General features: G+C 43.6%; 1 protein-coding gene across 5 annotated transcripts in view; it reads left to right on the forward strand.

Annotated features, from left to right (window-relative positions):
- TFDP2 (transcription factor Dp-2) overlaps positions 1 to 18800 on the forward strand; it is a 113204-nt gene extending 94404 nt beyond the window's left edge. For all 5 annotated transcript variants that reach the window (XM_029940129.1, XM_029940132.1, XM_029940130.1 and 2 more), the window contains 4 exons: positions 4197 to 4348; positions 7660 to 7826; positions 11946 to 12051; positions 12263 to 18800. In XM_029940129.1, coding sequence (XP_029795989.1) covers positions 4197 to 4348; positions 7660 to 7826; positions 11946 to 12051; positions 12263 to 12446 — 609 coding nt within the window. In that variant the 3' untranslated portion in view covers positions 12447 to 18800. The remainder of the gene's footprint in view (positions 1 to 4196; positions 4349 to 7659; positions 7827 to 11945; positions 12052 to 12262) is intronic.
- Positions 18801 to 23539: the final 4739 nt, after the last annotated feature.

A 23539-nucleotide genomic window follows, 5' to 3' on the forward strand; every position in this document is an offset into this window, starting at 1 on the left:
ATTTATTTTTGATACAGAGAGAGACAGAGTATGAGAGGGGGAGGGTCAGAGAGAGAGGGAGACACAGAACCGGAAGCAGGCTCCAGGCTCTGAGCTAGCTGTCAGCACAGAGCCTGACGCGGGGCTCGAACCCACGAACGTGAGATCTGACCTGAGCCGAAGCCGGAGGCTTAACCGACTGAGCCACCCAGGCGCCCCTTTATGCTTTTTTTAAAATCTGCAAGTTGTCTATATATGAAAAGTTTTCAACCACTCATAAAATCCACTTTGATTTGACAACTCTTAGATCTTATTTAATTTCTGATGTAATCCACTTTTCAGAAATAAAGGTAACGAGTTACCAAATATCATAGCAGGTTTTTTTCTAAAGCAGTCCCTTTGACTAATGGACAGAATATGTTAGATATTTTTAAATATTCCGCACTTCTGCCTTTTCACTTTCTAGGTGCTAATTTTTGTTCATTTGTTTCATGTTCCTGTATAAATGAGAGGAGCAAGGGAAGACCTTTCAGCCCTTGCAGAGGCCTGCGTAATCTCGGGGAAGGAACCAGGAAAGGACGTAGGGCGGGGCAGAGGCGTAGCCGCAGAGATTGCCCAAGCCTGGCAGGCCCCGGAGGTGACGTCTCCACCCTGCTTAGGCCATGTCTTCCTTACTGTGTTCCCTGTCTCCTCGGCACACTGAACCCCATCGGACCTCCCTGAGGAGCTAGTGCTGGAGCAAGCATTTTATGTATTTTTTATACAGCATTTCCAAATAAGGTTTTATTTGAAGAGAGTGTTCTGCAGCTTAAATAAAAAATAAGAACAAACTTGAAAACTGACAGTTTGTTCCCATGCTCCTCCTTGTGGAATTCTGCCTTCTGAGACCTGGCCTGCCAGGTGCTGGCTTCTAACCCACACTGTCGCTCTCTTTCCCCACCTGCCTTCGCTGTTGCTGTCGCTGCACTGTTTGCCACTGGCTCACAGTGCCGCCCCTCTGTGCCAGGTCTTCCTTCCTTAGATTTTCCCAAAACCTTCATGGAACGTTGTGGAACTTGCTTTCTGTTATAATGTTACTGAAAAAAACCTGTTTTTTAGTATGCCTGTAATTATGTGTTTATCAGAAAGAATGGTCCTGGGCACGATCACCCTCATGGGATGTTCACATACCTACAGAGCCTTCATAAAGAATGAAGTTGAGGGGTGCCTGGGTGGCTCAGTCGGTTAAGCGTCTGCACAGAGCCCGCTTTGGACCTGTGTCTCCCCCTCTCTGTCCGTCTCCTGCTCATTAATGAACACTGTATTTTTATTTATTTTTATTTTTTACTTTAAAGTTTATTTTTGAGAGAGAGCAACAGAACGTGAGGGGAAGAGGGGGGTGCGAAGACCAAGGGAGACACAGAATCCGAAGCAGGCTCTGAGCTGTCAGCACAGAGCCCGATGCAGGGCTCAAACCCACGAAACATGAGATCATGACCTGAGCCAAAGTCAGATACTTAACTGACTGAGCCACCCAGGTGCCCCCAACACTGTGGTGTTTTTTTTTAAATCCTAAATCTCTTTTCCTCTTCTTTCTCTCAAACCAAATAATTATAGAAGCTTTCAACCCAGGGGCAACCTAGCTGTCAACATATATAAAGTAGGTCTCTCTGAATATTAAAATGAAACCCAAAGTATAACTGAAAAAATATTATCAGGTCTTCTGGTAGACATACAGCTTATTTCCTGCTAGTGTTTTGTTTTTCTCTCCTTCATCAAGTAACATTCATGAAGTTGTCATGGAAAATAAATATATGCCTGAACACTAATAATTTGCCATGGCAAAGCTAGTTTAATGTTTAAGAAGTTAATGTCACACCTCACTGACATCACATGACACAGGTAAGTTCTACTTAACTGTCACGGCCTCTCATTTATCCTTGGAAATGTAGGAGAGGAAATGTAAATTACACCTGAAGTGATCCAGATACCCTGCTTTCATCCATACAACTGTCCCTACCAGCCCTGAAACCTTTTCCAGGGCTGCTGATGCACAGCAAAATGAATGTCTGAACACACCTGAAGCTGTTCAGCCTCCAAAATTGCTGTTAATATGCGTGGAAAAGAACAGCAGGCTGAAGGGAATCAACAGAGGACAACAAATAAGGAAATCAGTCCAAAACAAATGGGAGTTGATTCTTTTTTCTACTACCAAAATAACATTGTGTATGTTATTACTGCTCTTTACCTGAAAAATCTCTGATGCTGTTCAGTGTACACAATATTGAACAGTGAGTCATAAATATATAAGAACTCTTATTTCTTACTGTTTATATTCCCTCCTAATCTGAGATCCTCCTGTGGCACTAGGGCCACAAAGCTCAACAGAGTATGAGAGCATCTCCTGAGATGCTTTTTCTAGTAAAAGGGAAGAGAATCTGGGCAGAAGTACTCAAACATTTCATTCTTTTTCTCAGTTTTACAATAATAGCATATTTTTTCCAACATTAAGTAAATTAAGCAATGAATATAAAACAGCCCTCATTCTTCAGCAGCAGAAAATAATGAAGTGTGACCGAAATAACATTTGATAGTATTGGCAGTGATAGTTTTTTGATAGTGATTGATACTGATACTGATTTTTGGACGCACTGTTGGGGCTAGAATAAATTGGTATCTCATCTGTTTTGTACATTTTAAGAGCAAATGTTCACTTTTTTTTTAACTTTTTAATGTTTGTTTATTTTGAGAGTGTGTAGGAGAGGGACAGAGAGAGAGAGGGAGACACAGAATCTGAAGCAGGCTCCAGGCTCCGAGCTGTCAGCACAGAGCTCGACGTGGAGCTCAAACTCACGAACCGTGAATCATGACCTGAGCCAAAGTTGGAGCCTTAACCGACTGAACCACCCAGGCGCCCCATAAATGTTCACTTTTTAGGGATAGTACCCAGTCACTGTAAGATAAAAACAATGTATTTTTAATTTTTTTAATGTGTATTTATTTTTGAGAAAGAGAGAGAGAGAGAGAGAGCACGGGAGGGGCAGAGAGAGAGGGAGACACAATCCGAAACAGGCTCCAGGCTTCGAGCTGTCAGCACAGAGCCCAACATGAGGCTCAAACTCATGAATGGTGAGATCATGACCTGAGCCAAGGTCAGACACTTAACTGACTAAGCCCCCCAGGCACTGCTAAGATAAAAATCATCTCAATCAAACTTTTGTTACGATTTGGAACCTAAAATCAACAATCCTAGGGTAAGATTGCTAAAACATAGAAAATAACTTAAATTCATCACGACTGGGTGAGAAGATGGGACGCCCTGATGAAAGGGAACGAATGGATCTGACTTCAGGAGCATTTAAAACCCCTCTGTTTCAGGAGCAGATGAAAAAGTTGAATTGCATAGTCTTTCTAGTGTGGAAGTCTATGACATATTTGCCTTTAATTTAAAAGGGAGCGGGGTGGACAGTCACTTCTTTGACTTGCAAGTAATGGTTATACTAAAATTAGCAGCAAGAGTCAGTATAAAGATTCAGGCCTTGACAGATCTTACAGGTGCTAAGCCTCCGTTTCTGACCTGGAAAATGTTAGGCGAGGAGCTGTTTGGGCCCGATTCCAACTGCGCCCTGAGGATGGGGAGCTGGGGACGTACCCTAGGAACCTGAGGGGTGAGTGAGGGCAGAGCCAGTGAGTTCTGGACTCCCGGCCCCACTGCACCAGCCAGAGCAACGTGACTTGTACAAAGTGGGTTTAGTATAGGTTTTATATAGTGGGTGCCCCATAGATTTCATTTGAAGAAAGGATTCTGTGGCTTTATATAGTTTGCATTATCCCTAAGCTAGACTGTCTAAAAGCTGTATTGAACCCTAAACTCCCCAGAGTCTGTGTTAGATAATTGGAAGATGGAAGCTCACTTAGTGTCATTCTCTCCGTGTCACTCTGAGTTGGAAGCACTAGGGAGCTCTCCCAGATACGTAAGATCCTGTTTCTGTGGGTGGTGGACACCATGGGTCCCATTATTTACATTAGGGTGATGTTAAACATCATTTAAATGTAATTTTTCCCTTGAGATGTATCTTAGATCATTTTAATCTTTTTTCTAAATATTTAATTTTAATGAACTCATAGGTGGAAGGCCTTTTTAAATAGTCTAATTTTAAACTATTTCTTAAGTATTTACTTTAATTCATTCACTTATCCACATTAAATGACAATATTCTTTTTATTGGTCATTACAGCAAATCGCTTTCAAAAACCTGGTTCAGAGAAATCGGCAAAATGAACAGCAGAACCAGGGCCCTCCAGCCCTGAACTCCGCCATTCAGCTGCCATTTATCATCATCAACACAAGCAGGAAGACAGTCATAGATTGCAGCATCTCCAGTGACAAGTGAGTGGAGAACTAGGGGAAGAGAGTAGGGCTGGCCTCCTGGGATCCTATTCGCATCCTCTGCAACATAAAGAAGGGTGGAGGCTGACCTCCTGGGGCATGTGAAACCCCTCTGCAGACTCAGAGTATTGTCGTCTTCCTGCGCGTCCTTCCTCACTCACCCTCTGCCTGGCGGGTGCCTGGCACCGTGCGGCCCAGGCTAGATCCATAGTAGGGCCTGGAGCCCAGGCAAGATGTGTGCGGACGTACGCGCATGTGCTAACCCTGGGCAAGTAGCAGCCTGGAAGTAGGCCATCCCTGAGGGCCTGCGACAAGGTCAGCTCACTGGTGACCTACTGCCCTGGTTTACTGTAGACATAACTTACATCAACGTGTGGCCTTAAACCCATGCCTCCTCATTTTACTGTATCGTAGTTGAGTGTGCCTCTCTCTGTTACGTAATGGACGTGAAAATGCTAGATGCAGTCTCTTCTTTTTTTTAATTTATTTTATTACTAGAAGCTTATACCTTTTGACCACCTTCAGCTGTTCGCCCACTTCCCACTCCTGCCTCTGGTAACCACCCATCCGTTCTCTGCATCTGTCAGTCAATTTTTTTTTTTAGATTCCATATATAAGTGAAGTCATACAGTATTGGTCTTTCTGTCTGACTTAACTTCAGTCAGCATAATGCCTCAAGGTCCATCCAGATTGTTGCAAGTGGCAGAATTTCCTTCTTTTTTATGGCCAAGTATTCCATTTATACACACCCACACAAACCACATTTATTTTATCTGTTCATATGTCAGTGGACAGTCAGGTTGTACATCGTGGCTGTTGTAAACAATGCCGCAGTGAACACGGGGTGCAGATATCTTTGTGAACTAGTGATTTTACTTCCTTCAGATAAATACCCAGAAGTGGAATTGGTGGATCATATGGTAGTTCTATTTTTAAATTTTTTACATTTTAACTAAGATTGATGATATTTATCACAGCAAGTGAGAAGTAGCAGTTTTTTAAAATACTGCTAAGAATTAATTTGTAATTTATTTTACCCTTCGTGAAAAAGTGGTGGACCTCAGCGTGCGACCGGGGTCCTGAGAGAGTGGAGGGAATAGGGAGTACCGGGAGCCGGAGGCAAGTGTGTGTGGCTCCCCCCACGTAACTGCTTCAGAGCAGTTTCCTGAAGAACAAAAGGGGTGATTCCAAGGCCTCTATCACATGCTGCCTTGTTGTAAGGATTAAATAAGATGGTGTCTATAAAAGGTCTGACCCAAGGCAAGCCCGTTATAAATATTAGCTGCTGTTTCAAGGAGTCAGCATATAACTTACTGACCAAACTGGGATTCATTTGAAAGCAAATGAAGGCTCAGTAATTACATCAGTACCAGAGGCATAGCCCCAAGCTGTCCAGGACTGGGACCTCTGGTCTGCTCTGAGCCACAGTGTTTCCCGTGGGCTTGGCCTTCTCCAGGCTTCACCACTCTTTTCTCGGGCTGTGTCGCTTCCCTGTTTATCTTGATGGCATACAGAGATTCTAGGTCACTTAAATAATAAGGTTCCAGAAAGAAAAAGAAAAACAGCGAGCAGGGATTCCAAAAGTATTTAATAGTTAAGACTCTAGACACCATTAAAAATAGGGACCATGTAGGCTTTGAAGTCAGAAGACCCATTTTTCAGTCTTTTCCTCTCACTACAGTTTTCTAACCTCTCTGGATCTGGATGCTTCTTCCACAGAAGTAAGAATTACAGTATTTAACTTGTTGGTTTTCAAGAGTCAGAGATAAATTCTTAAAAGGACCTAGCCCACTAGGCGCCCAAAGCTCCTAGCCATGGTGCATGTCTGTGTTGTTCATACACGAAAACCTATATCTGAAGGGACTGTGTTAACATATTCTCATAAAACTGAGAATCCTAGAGAATGTTTAACATATTTTTCAGGAGAAACAGATTTAGAATTCTAGTTCCTCTCTCCAGTTACCTCTTGTTTCATGAGGGATTATTAAATTCTCTTCATCATTTAGTCTTCTAAACCTAAAAAGGGTAGCAGAAAAATCTGGGAGCCATCGGTCTAAAGGAATTGTGGATTCTGTTCACCCCAGGCTGGGTCTAGTAAGATTTCCATCCCTGGTGGTTACTGAACCCTGCCCTTTGCCGGCCTTTCCCTGAGTAAAGGGAAGAAGGCTCTGAGCTGCTTGTGGAGGCTTGTTACTCAGGGTAGGTCCCCAAAGCCTTGTCTTTCCATTGCTCTGATGATGCAGTCTTTACCCCTTAATTAGCCTGGAGGTTTTTCATCAGAGGGATTAAATTTACAAAACCATCTGCCTTTAACATTTGCCAAGAATCATCCCTATGACAGGCACACGCTTCAGACTTTTTGTGGGTCTTTTTCTTGAAAATTTGTTAATGTCCTTTATTCAGCTTTATATACTTCAGATTATTTAAACGTGGCATTTTACAGTACGTTGTAATTTTTGCCCTGATCTAAAGCCTAGCGTAAACAATTCTTACCTTAGGTGATTTTAGTAAGAGTTTTATGAGAACGTGAACCCACCATTTTCCCAGAACATCTCATCTGCACTGCGTCCCAGTAGAGTTGAGGCCTGTCAGTGAAGGTGCCCCAGGGCCAAGTCCGGGAGTGAGAAGGACTGTGTGCTCCTACATTTCACCTTGTTGTTTGTTTGTTTGTTTGTTTTAAACATGTACCAGGTAGCTGGGCATCCTGATGTGGGAATTTTCAAAAACAGGAACATGTACCATATATTTATGTGGTACTTTTTCCTTAAGATGTTTCACTTCTTAGGCTCTTAAGGCAGGATTTGAGTTTTGGTTTGTTTATTAAAAGTCTTCCATTTATTACCTACCCAAAGTATGCTGTAGCTGATACTTGATTCATGAACAGGAAGTAAGCGTCCAAAATGGTTTTCTCTCTCAAACCTAATAGGCCGGCTATTAGTAAGGATGTCTAATGTTAAACTGGAAAGGCTTTTCCTACTATTTTATCTTTTTGACAAAGCTGAAGACAACTTAGAAAAGGACTAGATTTAGACCAAAGTTTCTGACCCCTGTTTGTAGCAGATTAAAGAGGGTTAAAGTTTATGGACTCCTGCTGTCTATCATAAGAAAGTTGTTTTAATTGGTGAAGTAGCATATGTGAGATGTCATTCCTCTGAACACAGCAGAATGACTCTTACTGCTCTGAATGGTAAGTTCTAGTACTATAGCTGAATTTAGGCCCTCATTCTTTTTATTTAATGTACAGAGGAAAGCCCTATGCAGACGCTCCCTATGCCACTGAAACGCCATTCTGACTTTGTTTTCTGATGCAGATTTGAATATCTTTTTAATTTTGACAACACCTTTGAGATCCATGATGACATAGAGGTACTGAAGCGGATGGGAATGTCCTTTGGCCTGGAGTCAGGCAAATGCTCTCTGGAGGATCTGAAACTTGCTAAGTCACTGGTGCCGAAGGCATTGGAAGGTTATATCACAGGTATGTTAACTAACACTTCCACGTGTTGTCCCTGATTAAATGTCAAACCCTAACCTGCGAACACCTTTCTTGTATAAAGTTAAAGTCCATTCTGTGCCCTTCCCTGCCCTTTTAAATGTAACCATTCTCTTAAATTTATTTTTTATCATCACTTGCTTTTTTTAGAAATACGAACAAAAACCATAAACAATAAACTGCAGTTTATTGTTCAGATTTACCTATTTTTGACCTTTATATAAATGGGATCATAGTGATATATTCTTTAGAGATAGGGGTTTTTCCACTCCACATCATGTTCTTTTCATCCGTCTGCATGATTTTATGTAGCTGTAATTCATACATTTTTACTGGTGTGTAGAATTCTATTGTATCACTATACCACCATTGATTTTTTTTTTTTTTTCATTTTACTGGTTATAAGCCTTTAGGGTGGTGTTTTGTTTTGTTTGCCAGTTTCTTGATATGACAAAGCAGTGCTACTTTGAACATTCCTCTAACAATAACCCAGTGCCCCCATGCCCAGGTATGGCGTCAGACTGCTGGGCCAGAGGTACTTGCGGCTTCAGCTTTACCAGATGATGCCAGAGCCTTATTAATTTGATTTCACAAGTTACCTTATCACCTGAAGAATGGAAGTGTTCTGTTTTCCCAATCAGGTGGATGTGATTTGGTGTCTTAGTTTTTTTTTTTATCACTTCACCAAGAAACCCCTACACCCCCCCATTCCTCCAAGCCCTAGAAACCACTAATCTACTTTGCCACTGTAGATCTGTCCATTCTGAACATTTCATATAGAGAGATTATACAATACATAGCCTTTGTGACTGACTTCTTTGACGTAGCCTTGTGTTTTCGGGGTCATCCATGCTGTTGCATGTGCCATCACTTCATGCCCTTTTACTACCATCGTATGGATAATAGCACGTTTCATTTATCCGTTCACTAGTTGGTGGACATTTGGATTGCTTCCGCTTTGGGGCTGTTATGAATGATGCTGCTATAAACATTCTTGTACAAGTTTTTGTGTGATCATAAATTTTCACTTCTATTGGTTGTATACCTAGGAGCGGAGTTGCTGGGTCATATGGGAACTCTGTATTTAACATTTTGAGTTACTGCCAAAATGTTTTCCAAAAGCAGTTGCACCGTTTCATAGTTCTACCAGCAGCATGTGAGGGGTCTGTGTTGTCCTTATACTTTTCCTTTAGATGTTATTGTCCGTCTTTTTCATTATAGCTATTCTTGTAGACATGAGATAGTTCATATTTTACTGTGGCTTTATTTTGCATTTTCTAATATCTAATGGTGCTAAGCATCTTTTTGTGTGCTTATTGGTCATTTGTGTATCTTCTTTGCAGAAGTGTCTATTCAGATCTTTTGCCCATTTTTGCATTAGGTTGTTTTTTTATTGTGAGTTTTAAAAGCGTACTGAGTAGGGGCACCTGGGTGACTCAGTCAGTTGAGCATCCGACTTCAGCTTAGGTCATGATCTCACGGTTCGTGGGTCTGAGCCCCACGTTGGGCTCTGTGCTGACAGCTCAGAGTCTGGAGCCTGCTTCAGATTTTGTGTCTCTGTCTCTCTCTATCCCTCCCCTACTCATGCTCTGTCTCTCTCTCCCTCAAAACAAATAAACATTAGAAAATAATAATAAAAATTAGGAGTATACTGAGTATACTAGAAAACAAAAACTGTATATTTTGCGGGTTCTGTAATTCAGATTTTTTTCCACTGAGTCAGAAACCTTTGTGATTGTCATAATTCCCAAGACTGTGGTATATTCTGCACATATAATTTTAATGCATAAACAATGCTTTCGGTCTTTGCTTTGGCTAGTTTCCATCAGTATTACCACCTAGAATATCACATCACTTCTGAAGGCATTGTAATATTAGCTCTAAGGAATATTAAATCAAATATAAGCAAAGAGGTAGTTCTTATTTTTTTGAAGAGTTTATTTTTAAGTAATCTCTATACCTAATGTGGGGCTCGAACTCACAACCCTGAGATCAAGAATTGCATGCTCTACCGACCAAGCCAGCCAGGCACCCATCATTCTTACATTGTTTTATGGTTTTGGACATTAGGTCAAAACGCAAGAGTTTATTAATTTGAGATTTGGTTTCTGTTGGTTCTCAAAACAAGCACCATCCACCTGCTGCAAGTGCGGCCCCTTCTTTTGGCTCTCAGTCAGCTCGCTCCATATCTTTACCCCGCCATGCTCCTTTCTCCCCCTCTCTCCCAGAGCAGGCCCTGCTGTTTTATTAGCAGCCCAGTCAGACTGGAAGTCCAGCAGGGTCTGAAGAAAGGGCTTACTCAATAAATCACCAGAACTTTATTTTACCTTATTCTCAATGAAAAGGCTCAGGGCAATTAGGCAGGCTCTGTGGTTTTGATCTCTTTGTGACCTCATTTGCAGACTGGGATATAGACTCTGGTTACTTTAAAAGAAGAAATGTATGCCTTTAGTGTGCAAAGGGACAGAATGGCTCTTGAGTAAGACTGTGAGAACTATTGTGTGGATCTTACGATAATGTGAAAGAAATGTAGGCGTTTCAATGCCATTGTGGAAAAGAAAGTTTAATGTGGTATGTGCTCGCAAACAAGTAAATAGCTATGTTCTGACAGAAAGTTTCCAGATGTACTAATTAATATTCACCACAGGATTCTGGCTTTAATTTCATCTTGCACAGGCTTGTTCTTATTTAATATATTTAAAGTCTGGTATTCCTCTTAGAATTGAATTTTTTTCCACAGCTGCCTTAGCCTCTAAAGAAAAGGTTCACACAGCCATTCTAAAATTAATCATTCGGTGACCTTTTTTTCCTACATAGGAAGCCTCTCACTTGGTCAGACAGCACCAGGGTACCAGGGTTCCCAGTCCCAGTCCAGAAGAGTTGTGGGGGCTTTTCTGTTTTGTTTTGTTGTTGTTTTTGCACAGTAATTAGTTACAGAACAATTTCAATTAACTCTAATAAAGGTTCATTACTAAATTATACTTTCTGAGTGTACATTCAGTATTATTTTGTAATGTAGGTCAAAGAATTTCTTTTTAGGAATACATTTTTATTATTTCTTCCACCTCTTTCATAAACTTACTGTTGAAAGAGACTATACTCATGCATTCAGTAACATTTAGATCTTCTGTGTTTCAGTCACTGCCACCTTTGAGCTAATAGTCTAGGTAATGTGACAAGTATTAAACAAATAAAATTATAATAAGAGTTTACCAGGGCTGTGACTGGGAAAATATGGTATATGTGCAGAAAATAAGATTGCAAGGATATACCCAAAATATTTTATGCACACTAAAACAGTAATGCCCGTGTCTTACCCTCCTTAAAAATGTGACTGCGTGTGACCTTTTAAAATAAGGGCTAGTTTGGGTCACCTGGGTGGCTCAGTCCATTGAGCGGTTGAGCGTCGGACTCTTGATTTCACCTCAGGTCATCATCTCATGGTTGATGAGATTGAGCCCCATATCAGGCTCCGTGCTCAGCTTGAGACTCTCTCTCTCTCTCTGCCCCTCCCCCACTTTTTCGAACTTTGTCTCTCAAAATAAATAAATAAACGTTAAAAAAATAAAATAAGGGCTTGTTTGAGTTACAAAGCCCAGGATACCGGATAAAGAATGGATGAGTAATAGCGCTGCGTTCGCTAGTTCACATGTGAAAAGATGGTACAGTGGGGGGCTTAGCAAACGTGGGTCTGTCCTTCTTTACCTGTTTCTGATTTGACTTTTTTTTACCCACTCCTGGCTTGGCTTTTAACACCAGAGTCTTTGGTGGTGAGGACAGTGGGTGTCCAGGAATAGTTCAGCAATCACTGTGCTCTGAGCTGCCCTCTCCAGGTGTTAAGAGAAAATATTGGGAGTCTGTGATTGGCTTAATTTGAATTCGTCACTGTAGTCTGCCTTCCTGTATTTTTTTGCTGTTCTTATGTCCTAGAGATATTTTTTTTCCACTCTGAAGAACCCTGGATTCTCCCCAAGGCGGGAGACTCCCCTCGCTGTGATTTAGATCAGCTCCCCTCCTTCCTTGTCTGCTTCCTCGAGACCGTAACGGCAGCAGCCACCGAGCTCCCAGCGCACCTGCATCTTCTGTTTCTGTTTTCTCCCGTAGATATCTCCACAGGACCTTCTTGGTTAAATCAGGGACTACTTTTGAACTCTACCCAATCAGTTTCAAATTTAGACCTGACCACTGGTGCCACCTTGTCCCAATCAAGGTACGTATTTTTTCAGGGTTAGGAAGAGAAGCCACGCAGCCCTGACCCTCTCCGCGGGGCGGGGCCAGGTGTCACTGCAGTCCAGGTCTGGAGCAGCTTTTGGCAGAGCTCCCCAGTGGCACCTCCTTTCCCGTGTTTTGATTCCTACATTTTACAATGCTTAAAACATTCGCCACATTAATGAGCTTGTTTGTTTTTAATTGTTTGCTAGTGTAAACCAAGGGTTGTGCTTGGATGCTGAAGTGGCCTTAGCAACCGGGCATTTCCTTGCCCCAAACAGTCACCAGTCCAGCAGTGCGGCCTCTCACTGCTCTGAGTCCCGAGGCGAGACCCCCTGTTCCTTCAACGACGACGACGAGGAAGATGAGGAGGAGGATTCCTCCTCCCCAGAATAAAGCCAGGAGAAAACCCACGTTTTGCTAGTTGATGCTCATGTGTGTTTTTAGTGTGAGCTCTTGTTTTTGAGATGATTTCTTCAGTCTTTGCCTTTGTTTGCACTGTGTGTTCAGTGAAAACTAGGGAAACACAATAAGCAGATTCTGTGAAGGCTGAGATGATTGAGATGAAAAAAGCTAACATAGTGTGAATGAGAACTTTAAACAACAGAGCAATAGATCACACCGCAGACAAAGGTTTTCTGAGGTGGTAGAGGGGACAGTCCCCAAGGATTGGCAGCATGAATGAAGCTCATTTATCTTCCCCAAGGTGGGATCTTTCTGTTCCCCCACACCCACATCACCCTCCTTAGAATCAGGATCTCTGTCATGAACAGTCCTTGACGTCGTGCGTGTTGTGTTTCTCCTCCTTGCCTGGGCTGCCTTTTACAAGCAGAAGTGAACGTGAGAGGGCCCCAGCGCAGGGAGCGGGCCAGCGCGGGGAGCAGATGGCAGGCCTCGCGGGCTGAGGGGCCCAGGCTGCGCTGCGGGACTAGCTGAGATCTGGTTGATGTGCTTTACGCATCAGCTGCCTTAGACGGCTTCTAGAAAGGAGCAAGCGCTACTTCCTAAGTACTTAAGTGACATTTAGAATAATTTATAGTAAAACTGAAATGATCATTAGTAGCCAATGCATTGGTGCATAGAATTTTTTTTAGGGCTACTTCTGGAAGCCAAAATAGAAAAGCATTTCCACGTGCATTATTACTTTGCCAGCACTGCCTTTGCCAGCCTTCTAAATCTGGAAGTTTTACAGAGAAGGAAATTGTATCTATAGTTTTAATCAAAGTTAATGCATTTCATATAGCTTTTTCATTTAAAACAAAACAGACAAATTCCCATGACCGAATTCCTTGCTTATCCCCTGCAGTACTTGTTTGGTGTGCAATTTGTGAACATGAACCAAATGTCATTACTTTTGTCTTTAAAGTCTTTTTCAAGAATATGAACGTCAGTGTTTTCCTGTACATGTCACCTTTTGTACATTTTCAGTCACCAGAATCACCTAATCGGGTTTATTCGTGGGTAAATTGCATTTCAGATTAACCCAATAATTCAGCATTTCACAGGAACACCGAAGAACGTTGATCACTCCAAATAATTGGATTCATAGCAGTGCGGTCTACAGTTTGTTAATTCATAGCCAAAGATGCCACTGGGCATACTGCACTGGTGTGTTCACAGTCCCTGCCTCTCTGAATATTCAGGGGAGTGTGGTGACTTCTGCCAACATGGCCTAGCCTCAATTTAATTTCACATTAAGGCCTTGAGAAGAGCAAATAATCTTGGAAAATAACTCTTCGACTCAACTCATTTGGATATGCTCTGGATTATGCATCTGACACCTTTGGGCCCAGCGCCAAGCTCCTCCCAAATCAGTTCCTTTCTAACTCCATTCAGGAAGCGCAGATGCCTTCTGATACCGTTTTAAAGTTCTGCCACTCTGCATAGAGTGAGCCAGGGGCGAAAGATTTGGCTGACCTAAATTTTGTTATTAAGGCCATGAAAATTAAGACACGAGGACATACAGCTTTAACAGAAGTTTGTTGAGACAACAGTCATTCTGTCAGAAATAAGCCATAGTGCAGACTCAGAGTGGCCAAGGGCACAGAGAGATTGAGGCAGTTTTTAGAGAATTGTGCTCAGCCTGATTTCTGGGGCACGTCTTCGACTGGGTACACGGGAGGATCCAAAATCCTGCCGAGGCTGCAGCCCGTCCCCAAGGGCCTCCAAGACAGTTCCGACCTGAAGATCATCAGCTACACGGGCGGGTAAAACCAAGTTTCCTTCCAAACCGCTGCCTCCTTTACTGACCCCAGTGCTAACCCCCTTTACTACGTGCATCCCTATAACTTGAGGGGGCCCTGAGCAAAGGGCCACAGCTAGCCCTGTAGTCTTCAAAGTATTGTATACAGGTCCCAAGACCTGTACAGCAACACTTGTGATAGGTACACTGATCATTCTTGCACCAAACAGCAAAGTCCTTGTTGGAGTTCTTGGGGTACCACCCCCTTCTCTAGTCTCTGCTGCAATAGTGTTTTAAGCTGATAAAATACAGGGTTGTTTTTTTAAGCAACCAAAGACTTGTAATGTTATTAGTGCCCATCACTGGCCATCCCAGACGTAGGTGTGTGCTCTTTGTGGGACGTGGCCTCTGTCCCTCAGTGATGTGTTTCAGTTACTGCTAAGGACATCTGTTGGCATCACACTGTGGTCACCAGTACATGTTGTTGGTGCAAAGCCTTGCCTGAGCAGAAAAGGAGGTGACATGTTTGGAAAGATAAATTGTTACTCTGTGTCTCCCCCAAACAGATTTTTGAAAAGTTCAGCACTTAACCACAAGTCCATGTAGAAATCAAAGTAACAACATGTTAGGAAATGATGGTCACACTCTCCAGGATTCTCTATAGGAGTAGCACTTGGAGTTGCACACTCACACACCTCCTGAAGGTGCTGGTCACACTCCACCCTTTGGGGAGCTTTTTTAAGAGGCCTTTTTCCCCCTCAAGGGTCAGTTCAGCTACTAACCCTTTCAAGTGCATAGTATCATTCGGTCAGTAAATTCCTGTTGCTTTTAGAACTTGAACAGGGGGCACCGGACCTGCCACATTAGTCCCTTGTGTGGGAGGCAACACTGCCAGGGTCCACGGCAGTGCTGAAGGCACCCAGGCACCTGTCCCAGCTTCCCTTCTACCCACTGAGAATTTGTCTCATCTACTTACTCTTTTCATGCGATGACAAGGTGATGAAAACAGCTTCAGTAAGTGCTGACATGAATCGTGCCTTATGATCTTGGAAGGCGTTGGGGAGGGGGCAGGAACAGGGGTGCTAACCCAGTGATCCCTCACCTCAGTGATGTGCACTGTCCCTGGAAAACGTCACAGATCATGTCCACATGTTTCGTTTCCTTCCATCTAATGCTTTATAGAAATGGTGGGGAGAAAGTGTTATGTACTTTCTGCCATTTTACCAGGGTCAGAGAGGATAACTCCATTAACACAATTTACAGTTGTAATCATAACCCTGCCATACTTGAAAAGTACAGCCAGGCTCAGTCCTCAAATGCAAATGAGCCCCTATCAGAAAATTAAAGAGGCATTATTTCATCAAGACGTGGCCACATTAGCCATCTATCACTCGGCTATTTGCTAAGCCATGACTCTTTTTAGAAGAGCAGAGTTGCTCCAAGAACAGATGTCACTTCAGCCCTGGGACAGTCAGAACATGGTGGCAGCGTGTGTTCCTGGGGCGGGGGCGGGGATACAAGGGAGGGGGCTGCCAGAGCGGTTTCTCTCAAAACCACACTCAGAGAAGCCTGGTTATTAGTGATTCACTTGAAGGGCCCTTTAAATACCTTTCCAGCTCCCTGTCTCAGGCATGTGGAAGAAGGGTCTCTACCCAACAGATCTGTGATGTAGACGTTAAGACTGTGCCTCCTCAGCAGGGAGTATGGGGTGGGAGTTAGGACCGTGAATGTCAAGATTGAATCCTCCAATGGGTATTTGAGTGACTGCAGAACAGAAAACATCGAGAATGATTAGTGCTAAGAGAAAATATGAAGAGTACGGAGACAGTGGGGGAAAGCCTACTTTGCCTGGGGGTGGCCAGGGAAGCCCTCCCCCCAGAAAGTGACATTTGTCCTGAGTCAGATAGTTGAAAAGACTGACGTCTCTATATGTTCTTAACACACCACTCTGTCCCGTAACATGCACTTGGTCACAAAGGTCACACCATTCCTGTTTTAAGCATACATTTTGGAATTTGTTAAGGAATTTAAAAGAAAACCAAACTTAGCTACCAGCAGTATCTGTAAACCAAGAGAAGATTCTAACTCATCTAGGACGATCTCATTACCTCCATCACCTTGCAGTGGAACCTGTACCATCAAAAAGCAATCACGTCTCTTCTAGTTTTTCAAGTTGTTGAATACATAAAGATTTACTTCTTATATTAGATAGATAAAAGATAATCTTGTACTCTGCATGTGGATTGGCTTTAGTGGAGCCACAGACTCCCTGAGGATATTTTCACAAATAGGTTCCCCATTTTCATGACCCAAGGTGGTGATCCCCAGGCACTGATGATCTTAAATGTGTATTAATCGGAGACCCACAGGGTGTGCGTCAGGGGCCTGCACCATGCTGTCTGACCCTCAGAAACGTGCCTCCCTGACCTCTAAATCACAGTCGGTACAGTGGTCAGTTAGTTTAACTTCCATTCAAGCCATGCTATTACTCAAAGGGAAAAGTCTGATGTTTGCTTAAGATCTTAACCTTTTTAATAAAAATTGAAACTAAATGCCCACATAAATTATAACCTTTCTCAGGAATTAGCCCCTCTGAGGGATCTCTGAAAAGTTACACTCACCCAGCCTTTGAGATCCAGTATCCCCACAGACATCTACATTCACTCCATGCTAAAAAGGAAAAATTGGGGACACAAAACTTTGACCCTTCCGTTATGCCTGGGGGATCTCTGACAAGTATGGAAACTTAAGTGGCAGCAGATGTCCATTCGTGGTCGTACCAAGACAACAAAGTGTATTCGTTTCCTGCGTGCATTCTGTGCAGCTGTTCTCTCAGTCAAGGTGAAATCTTGCATTGTTCTTCAGCCTTTGCTTTACATAGAGGGCTATAGAATTCAGTGCTGTTTTGACCTCTTGAATGCAAGGGCTCCCAGCTTATAGCTGCATTGGAAGCCAGTTAGATGAAACAGAGAAGCCAGACTCCCCCTTTCACCACTAAGGGTCTCAGAATGGAGGAGAACATCTCTTCTACCCCACTCAGAAACAAGCTGAGAGCTTGACTTGCCTAACCTCCCTCAGCTTGTCTGGCAGACGCTGCACCACAACCCAGAGTTTATTCCCCCTCTGAAGGCCACATGGCCTCCTGAAAACCGCACTCCCACCATAGTTCTTCCAAACAGCCTTTGGATTAGCACAGTCCTTTGCCACACTAAGTGCTAAACAACTGCGGAGAGGTGGGACTCCACCCACGAGTCCCCACCATGAGGCCGTGGTGTCAGTTTTGGGCCTCTCAGCTTGGAAGACTCCAGGGTTAGAGCTCACACCTGGGAAGAAATTCATTTCTCCATAAGCAAAGACCGTCCTGCATGTTGGTCAGTAGGAGGAGGCGTAAGAGGCTGGGTTATGAGTGGACCCTTCTGTACCACATTAGCCTCTTTCTGTCCATGTCTCTCAGCATGACAAGGAAGCTTCCCCAGATCCTGTGTGGGTTTTAAAGCCCTTACCACTTCAAACTCACCGTCTTGTCACCACATTGCATCGTCTTCAGCATTCTGGGCACCACCTAATAATGGCCTGATGCTTTCTTTTGCTTGTTCATGACTGAGGTCAAAGTTTTTTTCATACTAAAAAGTAGAGGACCCAGACACTTTTCTGCTCAAAGACCTCTCTGAGCACATTGTAGTTCTCCTCATAGCACCATGGCAGGTTCAGCTTCTCAGTGTCCTGAAAGCAGAACTCAGCCAGCCAACTGCGCTGGCTGCTCCATAGGCCTGAGCTCTGAGGACCGTGATTCAGCACTGTGAGTTCCTGGAGGTATCTGGTTTACCACCACCACACTTGACTTTTAGACAAAAAAAAAAAAAGGCTGTGAGCCCAAATCACAAGTTGGTTCAACTTTTCATTTGGAGATGCTTTACTCTGATCATGTGCTGTTGGGTTTTATTTCCGGAAAGTATAGGTCTGCTTTTTTTTCTGCATGAAGGAAACACTGTGGTGCCACATGCTTTAAGCAGTTTAAACAAGAGAAGGGGGAATGCAGACACCACACCTGACTTGCCTAATGTAGACTTTATTAGATTGAAGTACCTAACCTAATATGATGTATTATTTTATAGCATCTCAAACTTTGTAAATAAATACTGTTATTTTTATATGGAAATTTTATAGAAGAGCTATTTCTGTATACTTAATTATTCCTGGATTTCCTGAAATTGCTTCCAATAGATAACAGACAGGTCCTAGGCAGTGTTATTCTAAGGATGGTTCAAGGACCACCTGCAGCAGAATTAATGGGGAGAGTTTTAAAATTTTGCATCCCTAGGACCCATCCCAGACACTCCGGAGCTCTGGGAGTGGACCTGGGAAACTGTATTTTTCATAAACTCTGAGTGATGGTTTTTGTCCATTAAAGTGTATCTTTATCCATCCTGTAAGATTTATAAAGGGAAAGAAAGAAAAAACAAACATCTGAGATGAGTGTAAGTTGTGCTTGAGGGGAAAAAAGATGGATCAGACTATTCTATGATTTGAATGAGATGTACTTTAGAAAAAATAAATAATTTAAATAATGTTGGTCTCTCGTTATTAGTGGGCCCATGGTGGGTTAGTGGGTATTGTTTGCTGCCAGCTCCCTTCCTTTAGACCGTGACACCTCCTCCCCTCTTTGAGTCCCCCAAGAAGTGCCCTGATGAGAGAGCTACTGCAGTTTGGAGTACCTGAAGCACCCTCGCAACTACAGAATTCCTCATGGCGCTGGGCAGTTCCTCCAACAACTGCATCATGGTTCAGCTTCCCCTCTGCCCATCTTGCTCCCCCCACTCTGCAGGTGGTGTTCCCAGGAGCACTCTTCAGTACATGGACACCACCTGTCCCACCCATGATGGAAATATGGAAATATGTCAGATATTTCAAAGGTTTGTCTATGATTGTACATTTTTAAGGTCACTTGAGAAGATTATAACATAAAGAATAATGTCTTCAAAGTGCCAGAAGTTATTGACCCGAACACAGTTTTTTGGGGGGAAGATGCTTTCTTAACTTCTCTTTACACCAAACCAGGTTTAGTGAGAATTGCAATGAAGAATACAAATGCAATGCTCCCAGGACTCAAGTGGAATGTCAAGGTCAAGCCCTCAGGACCCATAGTAGCCCCTTGGCACCTGTTCAAGCAATCTCTGCCTGCTTCAGAGAGAGGCAGGAGCTCAGTAATGTCTGTCTTTGTTCCAACAAGCTAAGCAGGGTACATGGTCGGCACATGGATAGAAAGAAGGTACAGAGGGATTCAGAGCAATTTGGGGACCATACAATGGGGCCAGGCCTTGAGACACTAGGAAATGGCTAAGGAAGCGTTCACTTGAATGTTAATGCCCAGAAAGGAAGGTATCTTCCTGTAAAGACCCACCTGAGTTCAGTAGACCAAGTAAGTGATGGTGTGGAACACCCAGTGTTGAAATGGGGAGCCAATGCCCACTTCTTGTCCCAGGGATTTCCTGCAGTGGTAAGCCCAAGCTGGTATGCTCTCTGCTCCTCCTATGCACCCCCTAGTAGCCACTTGGAGCTATGTGTCCAAGAACCTATGGTAGTGACCACTGGATTATTTGGCCACAAGAAAGTGCTTTAGCCCTGTGGAGGATATTTTGAAGGACTGCTGTGAATGTTGTTAGTAGCCATCAAGACAGCCGCTGGACACACTGCTGACCAGGGGAGATGTCTGCAGAGCCCAGGAGCTGGATCGCTTCAAAGCCAGCTTTTGATGAGGTGGGCTTGCCTGAGGGGGCAAAGCGTCAGAGTGAAGACAGCCTCAACCGAGAGTGTCTTCTAGAATCAGAACTCATCTGACAGTCAACTGGTCTTTTTAGATTCTTATTCTTAGAAGCTCTTTTTTCCCCATTCCTTCTGACAGATGAACTACTTATGTAGTTCCATACCTCTTCCATTTCTGTATCTTTATTTGAGCACTAGCTCAGCTTACTAATGCTTACCCCCAAAGACACTGCCAACATTCCCAGCTTTCTTGCCTGTCAGGAAATCTTCATCTGTTCTTACTGTGGACAACTGCCAAATGCCCAGGAGCTCCCCGAAACACTGCCAGCTCGATCTTCCTACTGAGAGACCTTCCCAGCTCCTTGCTAAAACCTGTTTCAGGAAATCTGAGTATAAAATGCACTGTGGTGAAGAACTTCATCAGAGGGAGTGAAACCAATCACACTTCATGCAAAGTAGACCATGTCACAACCACCTTCTCACATTCATGCAAATCATGTTATGACATTTTTGCCACCAGGTACAGCAACTATCACCCAATTGTTTCCTTGTCGCTTGCTTATCCTGCCTCGCTCAAGAGGCCAAGCATACTAAGGCCAGGAGATTTGTTTTCCTCTTTCATGCCCTAGCACTTGGCTGTGGCACATAAAAGCCAGGGCTCAATTGGAAATGTGGAGAAGAATGTGCACTCAGGCTTGAAAATGAGATCATGCTCTCTGGGCCACCTGGGTGGCTCAGTCTGTTAGGCTTCTAACTCTTGATCTCAACTCAGATCGTGATCTCATGGTTCATGAGATTGGGCTCTGCACTGACAGCTGTGAGCCTGCTTGAGATCCTTCCTTCCTCTCTCTCTAACCCCTCCCTCTGTCTCTCTCAAAATAAATTAACATTTTAAAAAAAGAAAAGAAAATGAGGATCATGAAAGGTGCAGTGTTCTTGGGAATCATTTTCAAGTTTTGCTAATAGAGAAATAGACCTATTTTTTTTTAAACTCCACTGGATGAAGATTTGTACTGGATCTTCAATCCGAACACAAAAAGTGCTTTTACAGGATGGTTTTTGTTTTTGTTAAGAGAGGGAAAGTTTGAGCTGGGTGAAGGGGCAGAGGGAGGGAGGGAGGGAGGGAGAGAGTCTTAAGCAGGCTCCACACTCAGCCTGCTGTGGGGCTCAATCCCATGACCCTGGGACCATGACCTGAGCCAAAATCAAGAGTTGGATGATCAACTGACGGAGCCATCCAGGGACCCCATCAGGATGTGTTTTTACAACATCTGGGTAATGTCTGCTTTTTGTAATGTGCCCCTGAAGCGGAGCCCAGGCCATGCCCCACAGAGCAGTGGCCAGCTGTTCCTCATAAAGGGCTCACGCCTGCCCAGTAATCATCTAAAATATGAAGTTTGCTCAAGTTTTATCAAAATTCAGTTTATGAATCACTATTCACAGTTAAAGATGTGAATGAGAATGACAAATTGGTATTTTAATAAATACTTTTGAAAATTATTTTTAAGAACAAGAACCAAACATGAGCCCAGGAGACCCTCTTGAAAGTCAGATTAAAGGCATATAAAAAGACACAGGTCATCAAATCACATTTCCTACTGGGGGCTCCACGTTCCTGTCATTCTCCTACTTTCTTCAGGCGGACAAGCCAGGGCAGAGCATGAGACACTGCCTGCTATTTTCGCTGTGGTGTTGATTCAGACCTTGGCAGCAGAGTGGGGAAGGCAGGCAGCTTGAAAGGTCCCAGGCCTCTGGCTTCCTCGCCTTGTATTCAAGGATGCAAACCCCTATTGAGGAGTCTTCAAAGACAGACAGTGCTTGTTAATGGACCACACTGTTTCCAGGGCTTCCAGAAACAGTTTCGAAAAAAACAGTACTAAACCCTCCTGGTTAAGGATCACTATCTCAAGGGCAGCCATTACCTCCCTGTTGGGCGTGTGCCAGAAAACTTGTCTATGCATTGGTTGTACAGGTTAAAGACAGGCCTGGCCAAACTCTTCCTGCTAAGGAGAGTTCCTCCCTCCCGCCCATCTCTTCCCCATCCTGAATCCCTTCTGAAAGATTTCTCAGAGCCCTGAGGGTAAAAACATGAGCAAGTTGCTGGATGGGGGTTTGGCAAGGAGGTAAGTGCCTGCTAGGGCAGGCTATGACTGACCACTCCCAGTCATCATGACAGGACAGATACAGAAACTGATGGGAGGAAAAGTTTGGGGAGATGTTGGTTCACAACCCCTGGGACTTCCCGGATGGAATCAGAAACTGGCCCCCATACCTGGAGGGCAGGGAGAGGTTGAAGAAAGAGGTAGCCCGCTCCAGGTTGGTAGGTGGCAGTTTTAATAAGCAAAGGGGACTTGTATTCAATGCTTGTCTTGGGTGGCAGCAAGATGAATGAATCACACACCTGCCCACCAAATCTTAAAATTTCATATAAAGAGGGCTTAACTGGGTTTAGTCATGCACACCATGCAGGTGTTCCCAACTAGACCAAGGCTGTGTCCTTGGAGCAGCCTCTGGGGATAGAAAAGGCAAGTGGAACCCCCATTCCAAGGACAGGGGAGGGAGTGAAGAGCCTCTGAATGCCAGGGTCCAACTCCGGTCAACTCGGTCATCTTTTCGATGACCTTCCCCAACTGACTACCACAGCAGAATAAGCATAGGGATTAAAGATTGCAACACTCATGTATCATCTGCCATGCAGACCATAGAGGTGCTGGAGGACAATAGCCCATCAGCAACCAGCAGCTGTTTCCTCCTCCAGGTGGGGAGGTTGTGAAAACCGTCACCAGCTGCAGCAGTTGGTAAACAGGAGCACAATCCCCTTTGTGATGTTGTTGTGTTTTCTCTAGGGTTTTGCAAGACTCAACAATACCAATTACTACACTAGGAGTCCCGGACTGAGTTAAAGTCATGCTGAGAGTAAATTAATGAATGGAGAGGACCGACCATTAATCCAGTCTACTCATTTGATGACCTTGGGTGGGCTGCCATGTGAGAAATTGTAGTTGACACTTATTTGCATATATGTATGTATATTCCAGATCCCATACAACAATGCATAATCCTATAACCGAATTCCAAATTTTCTATAGGATTTTGTCATGTTCAATAAGTCGTATTAGAACACACTCTGCAGTTGACAATCTATTAACCGTCTTGGCATAGTTTTAAGCGCAGAGATAGCCTCAGTATGGGAAAGTAGGGAGTGTACTTTACACACCCTTGCTGGGCTTCCTGCTTCCTACCCAGGTGCTGTGCATAATGTGTGCACACAGACATTGTGGGTGGTTGGGGATGTGTGGAGATCCTCCATGGCAGGAACACTTGCTTGGAAGAGGAGTGGAGAAAGTCACTGTTGCTCATAAGCTCAGGGATCATAAACCAGTGCCCACCCCATTTGGGAATACTCAAGTTCACTTGTCCAATGTGTCTAATTTCCTTGGAAATTAGAAATTTTCTACTAATAACCTATAATCATGAGGTTGTTTCTTATACGTGAACTTTCATCTTTGTAAATTCAGAGCCTGGTACAACAGCTGATATGTAA

This window comes from Suricata suricatta, chromosome 5, assembly GCF_006229205.1.
Source record: "Suricata suricatta isolate VVHF042 chromosome 5, meerkat_22Aug2017_6uvM2_HiC, whole genome shotgun sequence".
Lineage (NCBI taxonomy): Eukaryota > Metazoa > Chordata > Mammalia > Carnivora > Herpestidae > Suricata > Suricata suricatta.